Source organism: Mobula hypostoma, chromosome 8 (genome assembly GCF_963921235.1).
Source record: "Mobula hypostoma chromosome 8, sMobHyp1.1, whole genome shotgun sequence".
Taxonomy (NCBI): domain Eukaryota; kingdom Metazoa; phylum Chordata; class Chondrichthyes; order Myliobatiformes; family Myliobatidae; genus Mobula; species Mobula hypostoma.
Window position 1 is genome coordinate 47,636,884 of NC_086104.1, and position 23,945 is coordinate 47,660,828.

A 23,945-nucleotide genomic window follows, 5' to 3' on the forward strand; every position below is an offset into this window, starting at 1 on the left:
TTGAGATTACCCATTGGTGTCAGATATACTTTAGATAAACAAAACTCAGCCATTTCAATTGAACAAGAGATAGTTTGCCCAAAATAAACTCTATCATCATAGTTAATTATTTCTGTGTATTGGCGACCTGATTTACATTGTTGAGAAGCTCAGTTCTACAGTGAGCCTTATTCCCCCCCACCCAGACTTCTCTAAGAATTGCTACAAGCCCTATGAGCAACTGAAAATGAAATCTTCACTCCATGTTGTTTATGAAAGAAAACTATCACTACCAAAATAGGGTATCTAATGAGGAAATAGAAAAACAAGGCTAATTAATTAATTTCCATAGGATATCTGTGGCAGCTCAGATAAAAAGAAAATGTCATTCTGTCAAAATGCTCTGTAGGTTAAAGGCTTAGCCTGCGCAACAGGCCATGCAAGGCAATCCAACCCAAAACTGATCTATCCAAATGCTAAATTAACAATATCTCAATACACTGTGGTATCAAGTTGTACAAAGTTACAATGTATCAAATTACCTTTAACATACCACTAATCCATGGATGTTGTTTCCATGAAAACAAAAGAGCCTTTTCTACATGACAGGTTAATCTGGCACAGGTTTAGCAGGTAAATCTCCAAAATTGACACTCCACTGTCAAGACTAAAAAAACCGCAGTCCAAGTCATCTTCAATGTTACAGCTACCTGAACACCTTAAGTGAACGGGGGAAAAAAGGCCAAATGAATTTCAAGCAGAGTCCACCATCTCAGAGCTATAAAGCTAGAACAAGAATATTGGAGGGCATGAGAGATTAAATAGTGGAAGGAAAATGTAATCAGAAAGACTAATAAAATGCTGTGATTTTCAACCCCCATCTTCACCTTCTACAATCCTTTACTCCTAGAGAACTAGAAGAATGAAAACCGGTTCTGTTATTCACTGGAAATTACAGTTGGGTGATTGGTTAAAATTTAAGATAATTTTGCAACATTGGTAGGAGAGATAAAAACCTACATTTTTACTGACACCGAAGATTCTACAGATGCTGGAGATCTTGATCAAAAAAAAATTGCTCGAGGAACTCAACAGGTCAGGCAGCATCTATGGAGGGAAATGACGAAGGTCTGGGCCCAAAATGTCGACAGTTTATTTTCCTCTGTAGATGCTGTTCAACAGTGCCGAGATCGTCCAGTATTTTGTGTGTGGGGCTCCTCATTTACATTGATTTCAATCGTGAAGTTAGGAAATACTTTTAAGAGTCTGGTTTATAAACTACAGAAATCACACAGCAATTGTTACCAATGGGTTGCAGAACAAATATTGGTAGATGGGAGTTATAGTGCTGAATTGCAGAACGGGCTTGAGGGACTACATGATCTACACCTTTCAGGTCAAAACCCAAGAATTAATAAACTTTCAGAAGGATGAGGCAAGAGAAATTTGGTAAAAGTATTCTACTTGGTCATAATCAAAACAGAATTGATTACATCTATCTTTTATGCAACACATCTTTAAAGTTTATGAAAATAAACAGGGGATATGTACACAAGTTTCAACCAATGGCAAAAGATCACCACCTACTACACAGGCAGCAAAGTAAGATTTAAAACAACTTTGTGACTCCAAACATTACATTTTGCACACATTTAATAGCATTTTCCTTAGTTGGAAGAAGAGAACAAAATTTAAATTTTCTCTTTACTTGCCTTGCTATCTCACCCTCTTCAACTCCGATATTCTTTCCCACCTTGGCGGTCAGGCATTTTTATTGACCCAGACATCTGGTGTTTCCTCATACGTTGCTGATTTCCTCAGGCACTGGGACTGCTAAGTATTTTGCTGGTTTCAAGTTTCACGATGGGCCCTTGCTTAGTCTCCAGCACTTCTTCAAAGACGGCAGTATCTTCCAACTTTACTTGATACACAACTTTCCAGCTTCTGTCACACTGTCTCACTGACCTTGCCGTCTTTGGTAATTTGCTGCTTTTTGCCAAGCTCACTGATACTCCTTCAGTTTCTTCATCAAAATTGGACTCCAGCACTCCTCCTTGGTGCAGAATGTTGATCTCCTGTTTATTCTTCTACAATGTGCCCAACAAATGTTTTATTGCAGCTGTAGGTTGTAGTGATGCAAGCAAAATTGTGCTTTCACATACATCCATCAAGGAATTACTAGATTCTAGAGAAATTAGGGCAGCCCAGAGGAAAGTGTCAAGTGAGCTATATAGCTGTGTGTTATGCAATACTCCTCCAATCATAATGGAGCATGACAGATGCTTGATGCTGAAATTCTTAAAACTACAAATGAATTGCACAGCATCGTGTTAAAACATTAATATTTGAACCATTTTGGCAATATCTGACATTACACTGATCTGAATAACCAGGAGAACTCAATTTAAAAGTGTAGAATAGGATCTCTAGAACAGATACGAAGATCTAAGAAACAGCAACAGATTTCAATAAAAATTTCCCTCCTCTCCCCACCCCTACTACCCATCTTTCATACCCCCATCGTGTTCATAAGAGGACAACTGATTTTCTATGTAGCAAGTAGCTACTTTTTGAAGTAGAATAAAGTTAACATCCAAAGAAATGGTTATAACATGGCAAAGGTTGGGAATTAAATATTCTAGAATACTTCAAAGAGAAAGGCAAAATTAAAATGATAGTGCTCTGCCATTAAGGAATGCAATTCCGTAAGATTGGTTGGAAGAATTAATGAAATCTGAAATACTTCATGAAATATTGATAGTCTTACCCAGGGATATGCATTAAAGAGAATGCAGTCAAACTTTCCCAGGTTATTTCCTTGGATTGGAGGTTTGATTGTATGAGAAAGATTAAACAGAATTTCAGAAGTGATCTCAAAATAAGGGACTGGCCACACAGGACTAAGATGACAAGAAATGTCTTCAGTTTGAGGGTTGTGAACATTTGAAATCTTTTATTTAAAAGATGGCTATATATGCATAATCACTAAGTACATTCAAGACAAATCCATATATTTCTAGGTATCTATGGATATGGGGCCAGGCAGGAAAGTGGAAGCGGGCAGAAGATTAGACATCTTAATGAATGGCAGGGCAGCCATCTGGGGTCAAATCACAGTCAACTGCTTTTAATTCTAACATTGTTATATACCCAGTCCCATCATATGTTGAAAAGTTTGCCATGAGCTTAAAGATTTAAAGAATTCTTACGACAGTTCAAACAAATTGATTAAATCCAAGATAATCCATTTTAACCATTTATTATCATACTTACTTAAATATTAAAAACAAAAATAAAAACAGTATTTCTTTGATATTATATTCATGTGATTATTTTCATACCCTTTGTTACAAATGTTCTGTTACTGGAGACCAGGATGATCTCACATTTTAAGAAACAGATAGTTAAGAAAATCATTCATTTCCCCTCCAGTTCCTTTTCAATTTCAAAAATGTATGGATGATCCTTCCCATGCACCACTTCCATAATGGCCAAAGCCTGTGAAAGAAAAATGTCCAATTTCAGTCAGCATTCCTCTAAATTGTACTCTTCTCAAATTAAGAAGCAGATTTTTCAAAGTGGCACATCACATTGATGCAATTAATAACTCTAGGAGAACAACTCAAATTACGAAAAATATCAGAGTATTGAAGTTATTTCTCCTCAGCCATGTCCTAAACACCAGGGCAGTTGTCCATAGAGTGTCAGATATTCCAACAATTTCAGACATTTGTACACGCTTTACCAATTTGATAGGAGAATCACAAGTTATTTCAGCAAGATTCAGGGGAGGGGGAGGTGGAGATGAGGAGAAACTTTTTCCCCAGAGAGTGGTGATTCTGTGGAACTCTCTGCCCAGGGAAGCAGTTGAGGCTTCTTCACTAAATATATCTAAGAAACAGATAGTTTTTACATAGTAAGGGAGTTAAGGGTTATGGAGAAAAGGCAGGTAGATGGAGCTGAGTTTACAGACAGATCAGCCATGATCTTATTGAATAGTGGGGCAGGCTTGATGGGCTGGATGGCCGACTCCTGCTCCTATTTCTTATGTTCTGCTATCTTCCTTGATACTGAACTGCCAATAATTTTTTCTTTAATGAAATTCTTATGTCACAGATTATCTGAGGTAATTAAAATGAACACAGAATGATGTAGCATCCCCAGTAAGAAATGAAAATACATTTTAAAGCAGGTGATACATCACGTATAAATAACATTTCACATTGCTGCATCCACACAGAAACCTCAAATTTTACTCATGTCCACGCTAGTGATTCATTGTATTTCCTTGTATCAAATACCAAAGGCTACAACCAGTAAGGTGGCAATTAAAAATGCAGATGTGGAATTATCAGTTCTGATTTGTGAGTGAATAATAGAAACATTTGTAGATTGTATGATTTTGTTATTTATTTTGCACTTCACATACAGGTGTACTTTCACCATCATTTAAGTGTTAAATCCAGCATGAAGTGTGCAAGTATCCACTGATCTTTCCAGCTCACTGCTCGTTGGTTTGTGACCAAAGTTGCAAGCAACTCACAAAAGTACTTGAGTATAGTGATAGTAGCAACTTTACACAAAATGGGGAAAAACAGGTCACAGTCAGATTGAAAGTAACTAGAGCAGCAAATCCAGAAGTTCATAATGGAAGTCTGGTGGAATCCAAGTACTAATACAGGAAGAGCAGTTCTGGTGAATTAACAATCTCATCAATTACTCCAATAAGTCACAATTGCAAGACCGTCTCAAACTTCTTCTCCAGACCTGCCTATCACCTCCCCCGGTCACCTTCTTCCATGGTCCACTCTTCTCCTACCAGATTCCTTCTTCTCTAGTCCTTTACCTTTCCCACCCACCTGGCTTCACCTACCATATTGTAGCTACCCCTCATTCCCTCAGCTCCACCTTTTTTATTCTGGCATCTTCCCCCTTCCCATCCATTCCTGATAAAGAGTCACAGCCCGAAACGTAAATTTTTTACTCATTCCCATAGATGCTGCCTGACCTGCTGAATTCCTCCAAGCATTTTGTGTGTTGCAGAGAGATGTAGTGATGACACTACACTGTTAGTAAAGGAGAATATTGTGGGAGAATATTCTTGAATAGAGATTAGTTGAAGTTCAAGTTCAATTATCATTCAAATATACATGAAAACTCATACATGGGGCCAAGCAAAACAGCATTCCTTCGAGGGCAAGCTGCAAAACAGTACCAACAATCATGCATAGCACAAGGCACATATAGCACATACAAGATAGGAGTAAACATATATTTACACAAAAAAATATAATATGGCCCAAGTCCCTCAGTGACAAAAAAAAGTTCAAGAAATCCTTGAAGGTTGCAGCACATGTTGATAAGGAGGACCTTCATAATTCAAGGCGTTGAGGCCGTGCTCCAACTTTAGGTCTCAGATACAGTACTGCAACCAATGCTGGTCACCTGACTATAGGAAAGATGCAAGAGTACTGGAGAGGGAGAGTAGAAGAGATTTGACAGGATGTTGTGAGACAGACCAGGTTCTGCTTTCCCTTGAGGGAAGGAGTTAAGAAAGGACATGCCTGAGGTAGGTAAAAATTACAGTAGAGAAAACTGTTCCCAATATCAGGTAGATAGAACTGGAGGAAGTAGATTTAAGGTAAGGACCAGAGATTTAGAGGGGATCTGGGGAATTTTTATCATCCAAAGAGCAACGACCATGTGGAAATAAATTGCTTAAGAGATTGGTAGAAGCAGATTTATCGACAACATTTAAGTGTATAGATAAGAGATGATGGCTGGGAGGTTCACTGGTGCTACTCGGGAGGGTTTAAACTAGTTTGGCAGGGGGATGGGAAGCAGAGCACCAGGTCAGAGAGAGATGCTGAGGAAGGTGGTGTCAAGGCCAGTAAAAACAGGCAGGAGCGAAGTAGTAGATACAGTAGGATAGATAGTTTGAAGTGTGTATATTTTAATGCTAGGATTACTATGAGTAAAGTAGATGAACTTGGAGCATGGATAAGTACCTGGGACTATGATGATGTGGCCCTTATGGAGATTTGTTTGAGAGAGGGACAGGAATGGGTGCTTAATGTCCCAGGGTTTTGATGTTTTACAAAAGACAGAGAGGGAGATAAAAGTGTGGGGGGGGGGAAGAGGTATCAGGGTCAATTTCAGCTTCACTCAGGGGGCATAATTGAAGGCTCGTCCACTGAGTTTTTATGGGTAGAACTCAGAAATAGGAAGGGTGCAATCATCACTGTGACCCCAAAAGTCACTGGGACACTGAGGAACAGGGAACAGATATGCAGGCAGATCAAGGGTACGTTGTGAAAACAGTAGAATTCAACTTTCCAGATACAAACTGGGGACCCACTTCAGGTAAGAGGTTTGGATGGGGCAGAAGTTGTAAGGTGAATGCATTAGGATTTCTTAAAACAGCATGTAGTCAGCCCAAAAGGAGGCGAGACTGCATTAGATCTGGTGTTGGGTAAAGAGCCCGGCCAGGTGACTGGCCGTTCAGTGGGCGAGCAGTTAGGGAACACTGACCACAGCTCCTTCAGTTTTAATACACACAAAATGCTGAAGGATGAGCTTACCCATGCCAAGCTCATCGACATCATCAACATTGCCTCCAACTTCCACCCTACCCTCAAATTCACCTGGTCTATTTCCAACATCTCCCTCCCCTTTCTTAATCTCTGGACACAGTTTATCTACTGATATATTTTATAAACCCACTGATTCTCACAGGTACATACACACAAAATGCTGGAGGAACTCAGCAGGCCAGGCAGCATCTATGGAAAAAAGTACAGTCGACATTTCGACACTCCCCCCCCCCCCACAGACGATGCCTAGCCTGCTGAATTCCTCCAGCATTTTGTGTTTATTGCTGGGATTTCCAGTATCTACAGATTTTCTCCTGTTTGTGATTCTCACAGCTACCTGGACTATCCCTCCTCCCACTCTATCACTTGTAATGATGGCATTCCCTTCTCTCAATTCCTCCCTCTCCACCACATCTGCTCTCAGGATAAAGTTTTTCATTCCAGAACTAATGAGATATCATCCTCCTTCAAAGAAAGGGGCTTTCCTTCCTCCATCGATGCTGCCCATACCCGCATATCTCGAATTTTGCACACATCTGCACTCACCCCATCCTCCCACCACCTCAGAAGGGATAGAGTTTTTCTTGTCCTCACCTTTGAACTCCACCAGCTTCTGTGTCCAGCACATAAATCTCTGTAACTTCCACATCTTTCTCTCCCCCTCCCCCCATCACTCTCTGCAGGGATTGCTCTCTACAGGACTCGCTTGTCCATTCATCCCTCTCTCCTGATCTCCCTCTTGCAAGCAGAACAAGTGCCAGATCTGCCCTACACCTCCTCTGTCACTACCATTCTGGGCCTCAAATAGTCCTTCCAGCTGAAGCGACCTGAGAGACTGTTGGGGTCATCTACAGTGTCAGGTGCTCCTGGTGTGGCCATTGCGGATTGGGAGACCGCTTCACCAAACAGCTACTCTGTTCACCAGAAAAAGCGGGATCTCCAGGTGGCCACCTATTTCAATTCAACTTCCCATTCTCACACTCTACTGCAGCGATGAGGCCACATTCAAGTTGGAGGAGCCACACCTTGCATTCCATCTGGGTAGCCTGCAACCTGATGGCATGAACATCGATTTCTCAAACTTTCGGTAATTGCTTCCCCCACCTCCATTCACCATTCCACATTCCCATTCCCCTCTCTCACCTTATTTCCTTACCTGCCTATTACCTCCCCCAGTGCTCCTCCCCCTCCCTGTCTTCCATGGCCTTCTGTCCTCTCCCATCAAATTCCCCCTTTTCCAGCTGTTTGTCTCTTTCACCAATCGACTTCCCAGCTCTTTACTTCATCCCTCCCCCTCCCAGTTTCACCTGTCACCTACTACCTTGTGCTCCTTCCTCACTTCCCCCCACCTTCTTACTCTGACCTGTGTCTTATTCCAGTCCTGATGAAGAGTTTCAGCCCAAAACCTCGACTGTTTTCCATAGATGCTGCCTGGCCTGCCAAGTTTCTCCAGCATTTTGTATGTATTACTTTGATTTCCAGCATCTGCAGATTTTCTCTTCCTTAAGTTTTAAGATAGCTAAAGATAAGGATAAGTATGGACCTCATAAGAGAGTGTTAAACTGCAGCAGGGCAAGTTATGGGAGTATTAGGCAGGAACTTGGGAGAGTTAATTGGGATCAGCTGTTTCAGGAAAGTCGACATCCAGCATGCGGAGGCAGTTTAAAAAACAACTGCACAGAATACAGGACAGGTATATTCCAGTCGAAAGGATGGCAAGGTAAGAGAACATTGAATGTCAAGGGAAGTAATGAGTTTAGTCAAGAAGGAAAAGGAAAAGTATGTAAAGCTTGAGAAGCTAGAAGCAGAGTCCCAGGGATGCCAAAATAGATCCCAAGGAGGGAATCAGGAAAGCCAGAAAGGGCTATGAAAAGTCACTGGCAAGTAGGATTAAAGAGAATCCCAAGGCATTCCACACATACATCAGAAACAAGAGGATAACCAGGGAGAGTCTGGGATCACTCAAAAATAAAGGGAGAAGCACTTGCTTGAATACGAATGACATCGGTGAGGTCCCGAATGAGGATTTTACATCAGTATTTACCAAGAAAGACGTGGATATCTTTGTGCCCTCTCCAACCAAAGGCAAATGTTGTTCCATTATTCAAGAAGAGAACCAGGTTTTTCTGGTTTTGCCCTACATTATACAACTTTTGGACTGAAGTTTTTGAGTGGCTCTCAAAAGTCTATTCTAGAGACATTCAGCCCAATCATGACCTCGCCATCTTTGGATGCTCTGCAGAGACTCTTGAGTTGCCGCATGACATGCAGATTGCTCTGCATCTAGGAATGGTGGTGGCTAAGAAACTTATTCTTTTAAACTGGAAGTCTACTACTCCACCCACCTTCGCACACTGGCTCAAGGAGATGTTGTCTATTATACAAATGGAAAGATTGCATCTGCACAAACCCAATACACAGAATACATTTGAGAGAATATGGGGACCCTTATTGGCTCAGTGTCATATTACCTCACGTACATAGTGAGGTGCCTAACTGGATTTCTTTATTCATTTTACTTTACATTGATTCCCTGACGTCACTATTATGTCAACGCTTTATCTGCAAGTTTATTTATGTAATCTTGTAAATTGTCTGGCAGCCTTTTTGTTTTTTTTGTTCTTGATTTGTTTTGTCTGTACTCCACCTGGAGCTGTACTCCCTTTGTATTGTTTTGTACGTCTTCAATTTATTTTGTCTTTGTAAAACTGAAAATTGTAAATAACGTATTTTATAAAAAAAAAGAACCAGGGATAATCCTGGAAACAATAGAATGGTGAATCTCATGTCAGTGGTAGGGAGCTTACTGAAGAGAATTCTTAGGGATAGGATATCTGAGCATTTGGAACATCTTGGTCTGATTGGGAAGAGTCAGCATGGCTTTGTACAGGGCAAGTCATGTCTTAATGACTTGATTGAATTTTTTTTTTGAAGAGGTGACTAACGAAGGTAGAGCTGTGGATGTTGTCTACGTGGATTTTAGTAAGGCATTTGACAATTTTTTTTCCCTCGTGGGAAGCTCATCCAGAAGATTAAGATGCATGAGATGAATGAGGAATTGGCCATTTGGATTCAGAACCGGCTTTCCCAGAGAAGACAGAGGGTAGTGACCAAAGGGACTTATTCTAGCTGGAAGTCCGATTACTGGTGTTCTGCATAGATCTGTACTGGGACTTCTGCTGTTTGCAATGTATATAAATGACCTAGATGAAAATGTATGTAGATGGGTGGGTTAGTAAGTTTGCAGTTGATACAAAGATTGGTGGAGTTGTGGACAGTGTAGATACCTGGCAAAGAATACAGCAGGATATAGATCAGTTGCAGATATGGGCAGAGAAATAGCAGATGTGAAGTGCTGCACCTTAGTAGGTCACGACCAAAGGGCAAGTGTTGATAAGCAGCGGGATCTCACGCTCCAAGTTCAGAGTTAAGTGAAACAGTAATAACGGAAATTCAGAAAAGGAGCTATATTTTGGAGAGGTTGAAGTATATGTAAAAAAAAGTGGTGAGAGAAAGCTTATAGCTTTAAATGACAGTACATGCACAATGGATCATTATCCCTTCCACCGATCACAGGATCACAGACTATTGCCTGTAACAAGCTCAAGACAAGTGACCTAATTTGGCATGAAGTAGTAGGTTTAAGGTACGCTTCTTGGTAGAACATTGATTAAGGACCTCGTGCGCCTTTGGAATATTTATTTAAGTTAATTGAAATAATTACACATTTAGTATAAACTATATATCAACTAAAGAGAAACTAAAAAAGAGTATTTATTACCTTCCTTAGTGCCTTTGCTCCAGCAGAATGGTGTTCCAGACACATATACAACCGACCCAGTTTCAGCCACATTGAAGCAACATTCAGAGAATATGCCGGGTAGTGTTTGGTGCTTTTAAAATTAAAAAAAAAATTGCCTTTAACATTCTTTTGCTATGTTTGAAATTCATTTTTAATCTCTATAGACTAATCTCACAGCTGGAAAGTAGCAAAGCTCTAGAACACCAAAGCACGGCTGTCTCCTACACAAGTTACTGGAGTTCAATTTCCCAAAGATGTACAAATCATCAAGTGAAAAAATATCAAGCATCACATTTTGCCTGTTTTGATATCCCACCTGCTTTGAACAAGATTTCCAACTCTTACAATAACATCCCCTTCCATCCCCAATGTTTCCAAAGCCTTCATCCATGGCTGAGGTACTAGTTTTAAAACTTCTTTTGTTCCCCTACCAGCTCCCATCCTTTATAAGTAATAGGAAATCCAAAACTGTGCAGTCAAATTCTAAATCTGTGTCCAATCCAGTATTTTTTCATTGTGTGAATCTGTAACCTTTCCTCACTCATCCCACCGCCCACCCTTAATCACAAACTTAAAATTCGTATCCATGTTCAAATCCCTTAAGACTGCACATTTCACTTTGACTTCTTCCAGCCCTGGAATGTAGTCTGGATTAGTCTGGAAGACCCCAATGGCCTTAACACTAGTTCCAAATTGGTTGAGATTGGCAAAATGCCAACACAGAAGATAGACCAGTTCAAGAAACTGGCAATGATACAATACCCCACTCAATTCTTTAATATTTTCTGGTTTTGCAGTCCCAGCAGTTGATGTGGTGATGAAAATTATGCAGTTGGTGGTTTCAAAATCTTAAAAAGTTTGGGTTGGTATAGATTTTGTCTGGCATCTTGACATTGAAGAGTTGCTAGAAAGAGAATTCCTGTGAAGCTCTGCAGTGTAGATGAGTTTTCCAGCCTTTCTGTTCTAGCCCCAATCTTATTTGATCTACACACCAATGACTTTCCACTAGCTCAGAGAATATTACATCGGCAAATACAAGATACAGTGCTTGACTTTCCAAGAACTGAAGACTAAACGATGCCAACTCCCAATGATAAACATATGATTAACAGTCCCTAGAACTTCACTTCAAGAGCTGAAACCACCATTACTTGCAAACTTGAATATATTCAACTACTAAGTATTAGCAGCAGGAGGTTGAAAAAAAGTCAAAGATATACTACCCTCCAAATGAAGAATTTTCTAACAATCTAAAATGGCAATGAATCTATTATCCTTATTTCTAGATTCTACAACAGAAGAATAGTATATACCTTAATCAAAATCTTTCAAAATTATTTAGAGCTTATTACCATCATTCAGACTTAAAAATAAATGCTCATGCAAGATTAGGTTGATCCAATCCGGAATCTCCACTCAAGACAACACAACCATATCAGAAATTAATGTTGCGCTGCCTCCAAGGCAAGTACAACTCTGCACAACATTCCAGTAATGGCTTTTTATAAAGTCTATTATAACTGCATCAAAGACTTTGTATTTTTGTAACCTTCACCTTTACACTTATTCCTTTTCTTTTATAAAATAGCAAGGACATCTGGATCCCTCACTGTAGTGACATTTACTAGTTTCCAACCATTCATTCCCAAATTATACTGTCACCATCTTGTCCATTCCATATCCCTTCTTCCGCAAATCAATTTCCCACATAGTTCTATATCGACAGCAAAATTAGACGCTGAGAGGTTATTCTTAGATATTCACTGTTTTAAAAGTTAAAGATGCAAATTACTGCTGCCAACATTTATCATATCGGGTTTTTTTAAAAAAACAGATTAGGTATGCATTTTATCCCACAAAATCTATTCTCATCTTATCTTCCAAATCCAAGTTTGATTATTGTGAGATCATAGAAGACAGGTTTTAACCTCTTGTCTTAAACCAGACTCAGAGGAGCCAGTATTATGAAATCAACTGGTCAGGATGTTCATCTACCAACAGAAAATCATGGTCATGCACATTACCCAAACCTTTTAATGGGAACCCAATCAAGATAATTGTTCTTGAGGAGAACTGATAACAAATCCAATTTCCAGCTAGTGATACCCTGACAGTTGATAAGGTTCTTTTGTTTATGTGATTCGAATGTTCATTTCAGGATGGCAGAGTTGTCAAGAAATCAGGGAAGTCTGGGGTTTGGAGCATTAGGTGGTAAGTGGGAATTTGGCAGTGAGGATTAAGCACCTGACTACCTCAAATAGTAGCAACAAATACAAACACAGAGCTGTGAAATGAAGCCAGGGCAACCACAGACTTTTGGTAATCTACCGACCCAAGTACCTTATTTTGGCATGAGACCTGCTCGAGGGGGTGCCTTTAAACTGCGCAGAAGCAGTCTTCTTACACCACTTCAATATATGTGCCTGTGATGTTCTGCAAATGTGCTGCAAGACAGTTCTATCTCTTCAACATTTTCTGTTGTTAAGCACATAAGGAAGCCAGAACAAAAAAGTCCCAATTTTCTACAGGGTCTAATACCCCACAGGAACTGGATCCTACAGAACACAAAAATATGGCAATACAGAATCCCAAATAGCTACACAATCCTCAGTGTTAAAATATTCTTTCTTGGTGGAATCTTCCCATTCTTAGTTTGCTCAAGCTACTTTCTACTTCAATCCCTGTTGAATGATATTGCCTTCAGTATGCATGAATCTTAACGTTTCTCTAAGAAATTTCAACTATTGTGGTGTTTCTTACTCCACAGGGTAACAACAGACAAGAAGCATGTTATAACATGGTTAAAAATCAGTAATATTCAGCAGTGATATGACTCCTGTGCCTTATTTTTTGGAGGAGGGCACACAATTCTCTGCAGAAGACAAAAAAGAAACAATATTCCAATTACGAGTATCAAGTTAATTCCATATTCAACCTTAATTTGTATTTGATTTTCAAGATTCTTGCACTATGAAATAATTGTGGTTGATACAACACACAACCAACATTAATGCTGCCCAGAGGGGGAATAATATAAAGAATGGAAATAAGCAAAGAATCTCGTCAGTCAAATGAAGTTCGGAAAATACAGAATCTTGGCTGTGGAGTAAATATTGGAAAATTGCTGTGAGGATGATTGCAAACACAACCGCCTTGGCACTCTGCAACACAGATGGGCTACGGTTCTGTCACACATTCTTTTTTTTAAGCCCTAGCTCTTTTCCCACATCTATTTCATGAATCTTTTTGTCCATTCCAAACATTTCTCTACACAGTATTCACCCATGTTTGATCTGAAATCTTTTATCTGCATTTGCTGACAAGCTTCAAATTTCAAACTTCAAAACATAAACGAACATCAGTTTTAGTGTGTGGAGGTTATTGCTCAGAGGCCTCCTTTGTTGGCAGAGACATTAGGCCCCGCTCAGTAAAAGTGAAGGTCACTGAAATAAGAAGTTAATAATTACCAAAGTATCCTAGCATGCACAATGTGACAGAAATATGGATCAAATTTTTAAATGGCATGAAGAAACATAGCTGTAACTGGGTACCACTGTGAGCTACAGATGACTAAAAGTGCACGGTTCACAGTTCTTAAGTATACACACTGGTGTTACTTCCATTTTTTAAAAAAAGTGCATTAATATAGCCAAAATCACAAATCACCTTTAAAAAGAATTACTGAATTAAAAAGGAGTTGAAAATAGAATACAATTTATTACCTGTAAGGTTTGATAATTTTTTGACCGTAGCGAAGAGCTCCATCCCAGTCCTGCATGTACAAGCAGACTCCCATGGCTTGGTACATCATGTGCAGCATGTAAACATTGTTGTCCTCAAAAACTGATCGCATCTTGTCCAGACTTAACTCACAGATCTCCAGCAACTCACTAGGGGGTGCTAGGTTGTTAAGAATTGTAATATAAAAACAGCTTACAATGGAAAAATGAACATAAAATGATACTGACATTAAAATGATAAAATGAACCCATGCCCTCTATTTTTCTGAGCTCCATGTACCTATCCAAAAGTCTCTTAAAAGACCCTATCGTATCCGCCTCCATCACTGTTGCCAGCAGCCCATTCCACGCACTCACCACTCTCTGCTTAAAAAACTTACTCCTGACATCTCTTCTGTACCTACCTCCAAGCACGTTAAACCTGTGTCCTCTTGTGGCAACCATTTCAGCCCTGGGAAAAAGCCTCTGACTACCCACACGATCGATGCCTCTCATCATCTGAGCACAGTACTCCAAGTGGGGTCTGACCAGGGTCCTATATAGCTGTAGCATTATCTCTCGGCTCCTAAATTCAATTCCATGATTGATGAAGGCCAATACACTGTATGCCTTCTTAATCACAGAGTCAACCTGTACAGCTGCTTTGAGCGTCCTATGGACTCGGATCTCAAGATCCCTCTGATCCTCCACACTGCCAAGTGTCTTACCATTAATACAACATTCTGCCATCATATTTAACCTACCAAAATGAACCACTTTACACTTATCTGGGTTGAACTCCATCTGCCACTTCTCAGCCCAGTTTTGCATCCTATCAATGTCCCGCTGTAACCTCTGATAGCCCTCCACACTATCCACACCTCCAACCTTTGTGTCATCAGCAAACTTACTAACCCATCCCTCCACTTCCTCATCCAGGTCATTTATAAAAATCACGAAGAGTAAGGGTCCCAGAACAGATCCCTGAGGCACACCACTATCCCTTCATGACCTGACCAATCAAGAATTTATCAAGCTCTGCCTTAGGCAGCCACGGAGGCCATCTTTATGTATGTCTGTGGCAAAGAATTCCACTACTCTCTGGCTAAAGAAATTCCTCCTCAACTCCATTCTAAAAGAACATCCTCTATTCTGAGGGGTTGTCTTCTGGTCTTAAGGCTCTCCCACCATGGGAAACATCCACTCTATCGATGCCTTTCACAGTTCAATAGATTTTAATTGGATCATCCCTCATTCTTCTGAATTCTACTGAATAGAGGCCTAAAGTTATTAAATGTTCTTCATACGACAAGCCATTCAATCCCGGAATAATTTTTTGTGAGCCTCATTTGAACCGTCTCCAGTTTCAGCACATCCTTTCTTAGATAAGGGGCCCAAAACTGCTCACAATAGTCCAAGTGAGGCCTCACCAGGCTTTATTAGGTCTCAACACTGCACTATGTTGTTGGGAATTTGGAAAGAATAAAACAAGATGTAGATTTAGTGTAATGGGTGGTTGATAGTTGGTGCAAGCTTGGTGGCTCCTATGCTCTCTCTCCCCATTGCTCCATTGAACACAGAGCAAACAAATCTTCTAGAATCAAGATTATTAGCAAGCATGTAGCAGTTTGGTATCAACCAGATGCCAGCCCCATAACCATCCACTGAAAAAAAAAGGATATTTTTGTAGTGCTTGGCTCTCCTGAACTCTTCAATTATATTCCTTGCATATTTGATCATGTCCTTGACAATCTCTGGCTTTGGTGGCTCACCATAGTTTGCAACGTCCAACTTTTCTTTATCCTGCAGAAATAAAGAGGAACACAAGCAGCATCAAAATAAGGCAAAGTTGTAACATGGCAGTGCAAGGCTACGGTTTCACCTGACATTTTGAACCCCTTTGTCATAAAGAGCCCCTTATGGGTCCCATCAATTCACAGAAATTGATAGATGGGGTATAATAAAACTACATTCAGATACTCTAAGCTCCAAGTTCAACCTGGGGTGTAAATGGACTATCTGGGCATGATTTGGTTTTAACTAAAGATGAAGCAAAATCTATGAAAATACAACTCAAAGACATAAAAAAAAAAGTGGTTCATGCTCTTTTTCCTCCAATACTCAGCTTTAGCAAGATGACAGAAATAGAGACAAACCACTTTAGGTCACTGAGCTTCTTTCACCTATCAATGAGACATCTGTTCTCATCTTTCATCATGCTGAGCACTGGTACCCACCAGGGCCGTTCACACTGCTGACTCACAACTGCACCACCAGATCTAGATCAAACTACATCATTAAGTTTGCTAATGACACAACAGTGGCTGGCCTCATCAGCAACAATGTGTTGCTATGCAGAGAGGAGGTAGAAAGGCTTGTCAAAGAGGATGCTATCCAAGTTGCATGCCATCTTGGACAATGTCTCCCATCCACTACATAATGTACTGGGTGGGCACAGGAGTACATTCAGCCAGAGACTGATTCCTCCGAAATGCAGCACAGAGGGTCATAGGAAGTTATTCCTGCCTGCAGCCATCAAACTTTACACCTCCTCCCTTGGAGGGTCAGACACCCTGAGCCGATAGGCTGGTCCTGGACTTATTTCATAATTTACTGGCATAATTTACATATTACTATTTAACTATTTATGGTTCTATTACTATTATTTATGGTGCAACTGTAACAAAAACCAATTTCCCCCGGGATCAATAAAATATGACTATGACAACATCAAATTCAGCATGAAGTTTAAAAAATTTACCCTTGCTTTTGTTGCACATTCTCTGCAGTCGCATGTAAAGAAATAAGAATCCCTCAATCTGTCTTGCCTGTCTTCGGTTGGATACAGCAGATCGATGTAACTTGTGAAAATCTACAACATAATAGACAAAGACAAGTAAGATTTTCAATTCAAATTTAGCATCAAATCAGAATTGAATTTGGCCTGCAGGTGATATGCAACTGCAATTATTTAATGTAGCACTTAATCAAAAAGAGTGCAGGGTACCCTATGTTATGGAGGGTTTTCAATGTTCATAAATTCTCCTCTTCCCCCCCACCCCAGTAAATCCCATGCGGGGAGGTGCAATCCTACAGAAAGCTCTTCTCTCAAAAGTAATGTCTCCACATCTGTACAGATAAAGATTTTAATTGAACTTTCATTATCCAAATTGCCATACGGCAGGGGTATATCGTACTCTCAAGCTCAACTGGCACACCCCCGGAGCACTTCGGTTAACCAAGGGTGTAGGCACCCAGCAGGACTAAAAACAAAACCTGTCAAAGGGTGGATGAACTCTTCATGAGTCAACAGCCACCTACTGTCTGTGTGAGGAGTGGCGCGCCACACAGTCTTTCGTTTTGTGCCTTGTAATGCAGAAAATAACAAAAAATTTTGCCTGACGTCAGCCCCTTAGGCCTGAGTCGATGTAGTAGTAGAAGACCAACACTCAATCTCTTCACATATGATTGGCAAGTTTCTCATATTCTCAATACATCATCTGTATAAAAGCAATGCCCATAAAGGATGGTATATTGAATAACTTCTTAGCACCATATTTATTTGCCTTAACAATTGTATCACAAGGTTTGTTTATCTTCATTATTTTTTATACGAACTTCTTAATATTAAACTAAATAAAGATGATGCAGTAATAAGGTTTCTTACTTTGCATATATTATTAATAATATACACACCAGCAAAAATGTCCATTTTAACATTTTTATTAAAGTTAAAAGCCAAAATAAGTTTGATCATACAGCTTTCTAACCTCTTCACCAGGGCATATCTGCTTCACGGCTCTGACCTCTGCGGTCGTCCCCCTGTAGGTTACAATCACATTTGGGCAACAACTGTGATTCATCAAAGCGACACTGGATTAGAAACAAAACAAAGAACATTAATGTTTGAGGCATTTCAAAAATCAGTGATTCCATTTTTAAAAATTGTGCAATTTAAGTGGAAATAACTTTCTGATCAGGTTGAAAATTGATAATGCAAGGGAGAAAAAGACAGCTAATACTTGTTAAAACAAAAACTGTTTTCTACCAGGCAAATGAAGGTGGTGAATGTAGTTTGCTGGGTAACAGAATATATGCAGCCTTTACAAAGGATGCCAAGGATACAAGATGTTCATGTATAAAATCAGGAGTTACAGGTAGCCCATTAAAGCATCCAAATGATAAAATACATACTAATTGCATTCAGTGTCCAATGAGTGAAAATCATGTCTTTAAACAGTCTATAACTCAATCATATTAATATAGCAAACACATCTTAAATCACTGAACAGGCTCATGATTTATGTGGCAGTAGAGTTTCCGGAAACTGCTGATATTTGGAATTCACTTCTTTTTTTAAAAACATAGCTGCTCCATTAATTTTTTTTTAAAAAGAAGAGATTTGACAGGCCATTTACCCAAAACATTCTGCTCCTTTGTCTAGAGACTCCTGAACATTTTTAACATTGCTTTCACTCCACTAATTTAAGTCCCCAACACTAATTAGAGGTGAGCTTTAAATGCCAAATATCAATACTCTACTACAGCATTTCTTCACGATGTCTCACGGCCAGCAATTTAATGTCATGCAAGTTACAATGAGTTAAAAGTAGCACACAAAAATAAACTAAGAGATATTTTTGTAAATACCAAGTGCATCTAACATCGATGCAAAAACACCTTGGAGGAGTTACTAAATCAGACAGGATAATAACTAAAAGAATACTCATCAGACATTAACACAGTAAGCTTAAGCATTTAGATCACTCCAACTGTGTGTGTAATTACAGTCCCTGCATCGTCAGACTTACTAACACCCAAGGCAGGTGACATGCTCAGCAAACTGCTTTCTTGAAAGAGGCAATATTTGAATCAAGGAAAAATAATCTTCTCATCACAATTTTGCTACCCCCTGGTGGCATCAGCAATCATCTCCACTCAGCACAGATCAGATCAATAGAAATAATGTTTTATTCCTGTATGTCACAGGAACAGTCACCACTGCTGAACAGATTTAAAACTTTGTCACAAGATCATGCAAGATATTATTTATACAACTGATTGGGTTTGGGAGGCATGGAAGCAGATTATCTGGGCTATGCCAATCAATTGTATATTCCCCCATCTACACACTACAGTGGCGTTTATTTTGTTCCTGAAAGGGGAAGCTATATATTGATGAACTGAGGAGAAAACACAAAGAAAAAAATCAGGAAGTCATATGACATCTTTGGAATGAGAATGGTGTCAAATCAAATTGATGTCTTTTCAAAAGAACATTGTTTCTTTCTGCACAGATGCTGCCTAACCTGCTGAGTATCTCTACAGCAGGTACAGCAGTAGCCTTCAGCGAGGAAGTCATTACCCCGACAGAGTGGTATCAAGAAAACAACCTCTCCCTCAATGTCACAAAAACAAAGGAGCTAGTTGTGGACTACAGGAGGAACGGAGACTGGCTAACCCCAATAGATATCAATGGATCTGGGGTTGAGAGGGTGAACAGCTTAAGTTCCTCAGCATAATCATCACCGAGGATCTCACGTGGTCTGCACATACCGGATGTGTGGTGAAAAAGGCACAATAGCACCTCTTTCACCTCAGACAGTTGAAGAAGTTTGGTGTGGGCCCCCAAATCCTAAGAACTTTCTATACGGGCACAACTGACAGCATCCTGACTGGCTGCATCACTGCCTGGTATGGGAACTGTACTTCCCTTAATTGCAGGACTCTGTAGAGAGTGGTGTGGACAGCCCAGTGTATCTATAGATGTGAACTTAACACTATTCAGGACATTTACAAAGACAGGTGTGTAAAAAGGGCCCGAAGGATCATTGGGGACCCGAGTCACCCCAACCACAAACTGTTCCAGCTGTTATCATCCAGGAAATGGTACCGCAGCATAAAAGCCATAACCAGCAGGCCCCGGGACAGCTTCTCACATCAGGCCATCAGAGTGATTAATTCATGCTGACGCAACTGTATTTCTATGTTATATTGACTATGCTGTTGTACGTAATATTTATTATAAATTACTATAATTGCACATTGCACATTTGAACAGAGATGTAATGTAAAGCTTTTTACTCCTCATGTATATGAAGGATATAAGTAACAAAGTCAATTTAATTGTTTTTTTCCTCCCTTTTTTTAAACCAAGATTTTCAGCATCTGCCTGTTTTTTGATCAAGGCATGACTATGCAGGTGCGTGGACATCAGCGAGTTAAGACTGAATGGAAGAATTTAAAAAGAAGACAGCTTTATAGAACGGCCACAGAGTAGAGGGAGTCAGAGTAGGAGGGCCTTCACACAACAGGGCTTCGGCAATAACAGGTCGAGGCGAAGTATGTTAATTGTGAAGAATACGAATAGGAAGGATGTCTGTGAGACCGCTGTCCTGTACTGGGTGTCAGATGTGGGATGTCTGGGAGACTCCCAGCCTCCTGGACAGCCACATCTGCACCAGGTGTGTTGAGCTGCAGCTTCTTAGGGACCAGGTTAGGGAACTAGAGAGGCAGCTCGACAACCCTTGTCTGGTCGGTGTAAATGAGGAGGTGATAGATAGGAGCTATAGGCAGGTAGTCACACCGGGGCCTCGGGAGAGAGACAAGTGGGTAATAGTCAGGAGACAGAAGGGCGAGAATCAGATACTAGAGAGTAACCCTGCGGCTGTCCCCCTTACCAATAAGTACTCCTGTTTGAGTACTATTGGAGGGAGGCCTACCTGGGGGAAGCAACAGTGGATGCACCTCTGGCACAGAGTCTGGCCCTGTGGCTCAGATGGGTAAGGAAAGGAAGAGGATGGCAGCAGTGATAGCAGAACAAGGAAGCATAATTGGGAGCAGATGTTCTCAGGGAAATGTACGGCAGAAATGTGACAAATGTTCAGGATATTTGCATGGCGTTCTGCATAGATATGTTCCAATGAGACAGGGAAAGGATGGTAGGGTACAGGAACCATGATATACAAAGGCTGTGGAAAATCTAGTCAAGATGAAAGGAAAAGCTTATGAAAGGTTCAGAAAACTAGGTAATGATAGAGATGTAGAAAATTATAAGGCTAGCAGGAAGGAGCTTTAGAATGAAATTAGGAGAGCCAGAAGGGGCCATGAAAAGGCTTTGGCAAGCAGGATTAAGGAAAATCCCAAGGCATTCTACAAGTATGTGAAGAGCAAGAGGATAAGTAGTAAGAGAATAGGACCAATCAAGCGTAAAAGTGGAAAAGTGTGTATGGAACCGGACGAGGTAGTGAAGGTACTTAATGAATACTTTGCTTCAATATTCACTACAGAAAAGGACCTTGGTGATTGTAGGGATGAATTAGAGTGGACTGAAAAGCTTGAGCACATAGACATTAAGAAAGAGGATGTGCTGGAGCTTTTGGAAAGCATCAAGTTGGATAAGTCACTGGGACCGGATGAGATGTACCCCAGGCTACTGTGGGAGGTGAGGGAGGAGCTTGCTGAGCCTCTGGCAATGATCGTAGCATCAATGGGGACAGGAGAGGTTCCGGAGGATTGGAGAGTTGCAGATGCTAATGATTCCTATGATTAGGAATAGTCAATATGGCTTTGTCAAAGGCGGGTCGTGCCATATGAGCCTGATTGAAATTTTTTGAGGATGTGACTAAACACACTGATAAAGGTAGAGCAGCAGATGTAGTTTATATGGATTTTAGCAAGGCATTTGATAAAGTACCCCATGCAATGCTTATTGAAAAAGTAAGGCAGCATGGGATCCAAGGGGACTTTGCTTTGTGGATCCAGAATTGGCTTGTCCACAGAAGGCAAAGAGTGGTTGTAGACGGAGCATGGAGGTCGGTGACCAGTGGTGTGCCTCAGGGATCTGTTCTGGGGCCCCTTCTCTTCGCAATTTTTATAAATGACCTGGATGAGGAAGTGCAGGGATGGGTTAGTAAATTTGCTGATGACACAAAGGTTGGGGGTCTTGTGGATAGTTGTGGAGGGCTGTCAGAGGTTACAGCGGGACATTGATAAACAGGGCTGAGAAGCGGCAGATGGAGTTCAACCCAGATAAGTGTGAGGTGGTTCATTTTGGTAGGTCAAATATGATGGCAGAATATAGTATTTATGGCAAGACTCTTAGCAGTGTGGAGGATCAGATGGATCTTGGGGTCTGAGTCCATAGGACACTCAAAGCTGCTGCACAGGCCGACTCTGTTGTTAAGAAGGCATACAGTGTATTGGCCTTCATCAACCGTGGGATTGAGTTCAAAAGCCGACAGGTAATGTTACAGCTATATAGGACCCTGGTCAGACCCCACATGGAGTACTGTGCTCAGTTCTGGTCACCTCACTACAGGAAGGATGTGGAAACTATAGGAAGGATGTGGAAACTATAGAAAGGGTGCAGAGGATATTTACAAGGATGTTGCCTGGATTGGGGAGCATGCCTTATGAGAATAGGTTGAGTGAACTCAGCCTTTTCTCCTTGGAGTGACGGAGCATGAGAGGTTACCTGATAGAGGTGTATAAGATGATGAGAGGCATTAATCGTGTGAATAGTCAGAGGCTTTTTCCCAGGGCTGAAATGACTAACACAAGGGAACAGTTTTAAGGTGCTTGGAAGTAGGTACAGAGGAGATGTCAGGGGTAAGTTTTTATATGCAGAGAGTGGTAAGTGCGTGGAATGGGCTGCCGGCAACGGTGGTGGGGGTGGGTCTTTTAACAGACTTTTGGATAGGTACATGGAGCTTAGAAAAATAGAGGGCTATGGGTAACCCTAGGTACACATTTGGCACAGCACTATGGGCCAAAAGGCCTTTATTGTGCTGTAGGTTTTCTATGATTCTATGTTTTCTATGTTTTTTCAATTAATTATACTAAATTGTTTAATGGAATTTATCATAGAAGTTTAAAATATTTTAATGCACTTGTTAAAAAAAGTAATTGTTTTTTTTAATTGTAAATAGTTGAATATTTCCAGTGAGTTAGAAGCATTAAAAGTTATGAAAGCCTTATTTCTGTACCATTATGAATGAGCGTCTGGAAGATCTGCAGGATGGACTTGTTGCCTACTGTGGGGGCGCAGTCATCTTCTGTCATGTATGAACTTGGTTTGTGGCATCATCGTTACATCCTGCAGAGAAGTCTGAATGATTTAACTACACATTGCCCTTGATCGGCCTATATTTATATATATTGCTGAGAGGTTGTATTTCCATCCTGTGAATTGTTTGAGTTACAAACTGCTTGAATCTGACAGCTGGCATTCTGACACTTCACAAGGACAAGCCAACCCTTCTGTAGGCCTGTTCTGGTCACCATATGGTTGCATTACATTGAATATAGTCAAGCTATTTTGGACTGAGGTGACTTAAGGCAGCAGATCTGCAAAAATCAAGTCCATAATTGTTAATGTCAGTGGGGAGAGCAGGCTGGCAGCGTTTTCTGCCCAATACCCTACATAGAAAATTCCCAATCAATCCTTGTAGTTCTAATTTACAGAAATCGTATCAGGCTAATCGGATTTGAGCACTCTCCTCAAATTTCACCTTGTATTCTCGTTACTATCCCAAGGTAACATTAAAATCTCCAATAATCAACTATTAACCATTTGGAAATCATGATGGTCCAGTGAAAAGGGCATTATCTGCTAGTCCAGCAGCCACTTCCTATTTATGCCAATTAAAGGAGGAGTTTTACTATACTCTTATTTGGGTATTGTTCCATTCCAGCCATTCTCTTGCGACATTTGCAAAACTCAAGACAACCTTCTAGCTTACCCATTTGCAGTAGGATAGGTTTGTCTCTAGGTTTTCTTGGATTTGGGCACACAACTTGAAAAAGGAAAAGCAACAATTGCCTGAAAAGACAAATGGCACAATATAGGGA

General features: G+C 40.4%; 1 protein-coding gene across 1 annotated transcript in view; it reads right to left on the reverse strand.

The window, feature by feature from the left end:
- Positions 1 to 3,222: 3,222 nt before the first annotated feature.
- LOC134350107 (N-lysine methyltransferase SMYD2-like) overlaps positions 3,223 to 23,945 on the reverse strand; it is a 51,242-nt gene continuing 30,519 nt past the window's right edge. Inside the window, exons 7-12 of the mRNA XM_063055044.1 lie at positions 17,864 to 17,966; positions 16,855 to 16,965; positions 15,776 to 15,896; positions 14,097 to 14,271; positions 10,354 to 10,465; positions 3,223 to 3,477 (exon numbers count right to left, since the gene is read on the reverse strand). Coding sequence (XP_062911114.1) covers positions 3,397 to 3,477; positions 10,354 to 10,465; positions 14,097 to 14,271; positions 15,776 to 15,896; positions 16,855 to 16,965; positions 17,864 to 17,966 — 703 coding nt within the window. The 3' untranslated portion in view covers positions 3,223 to 3,396. The remainder of the gene's footprint in view (positions 3,478 to 10,353; positions 10,466 to 14,096; positions 14,272 to 15,775; positions 15,897 to 16,854; positions 16,966 to 17,863; positions 17,967 to 23,945) is intronic.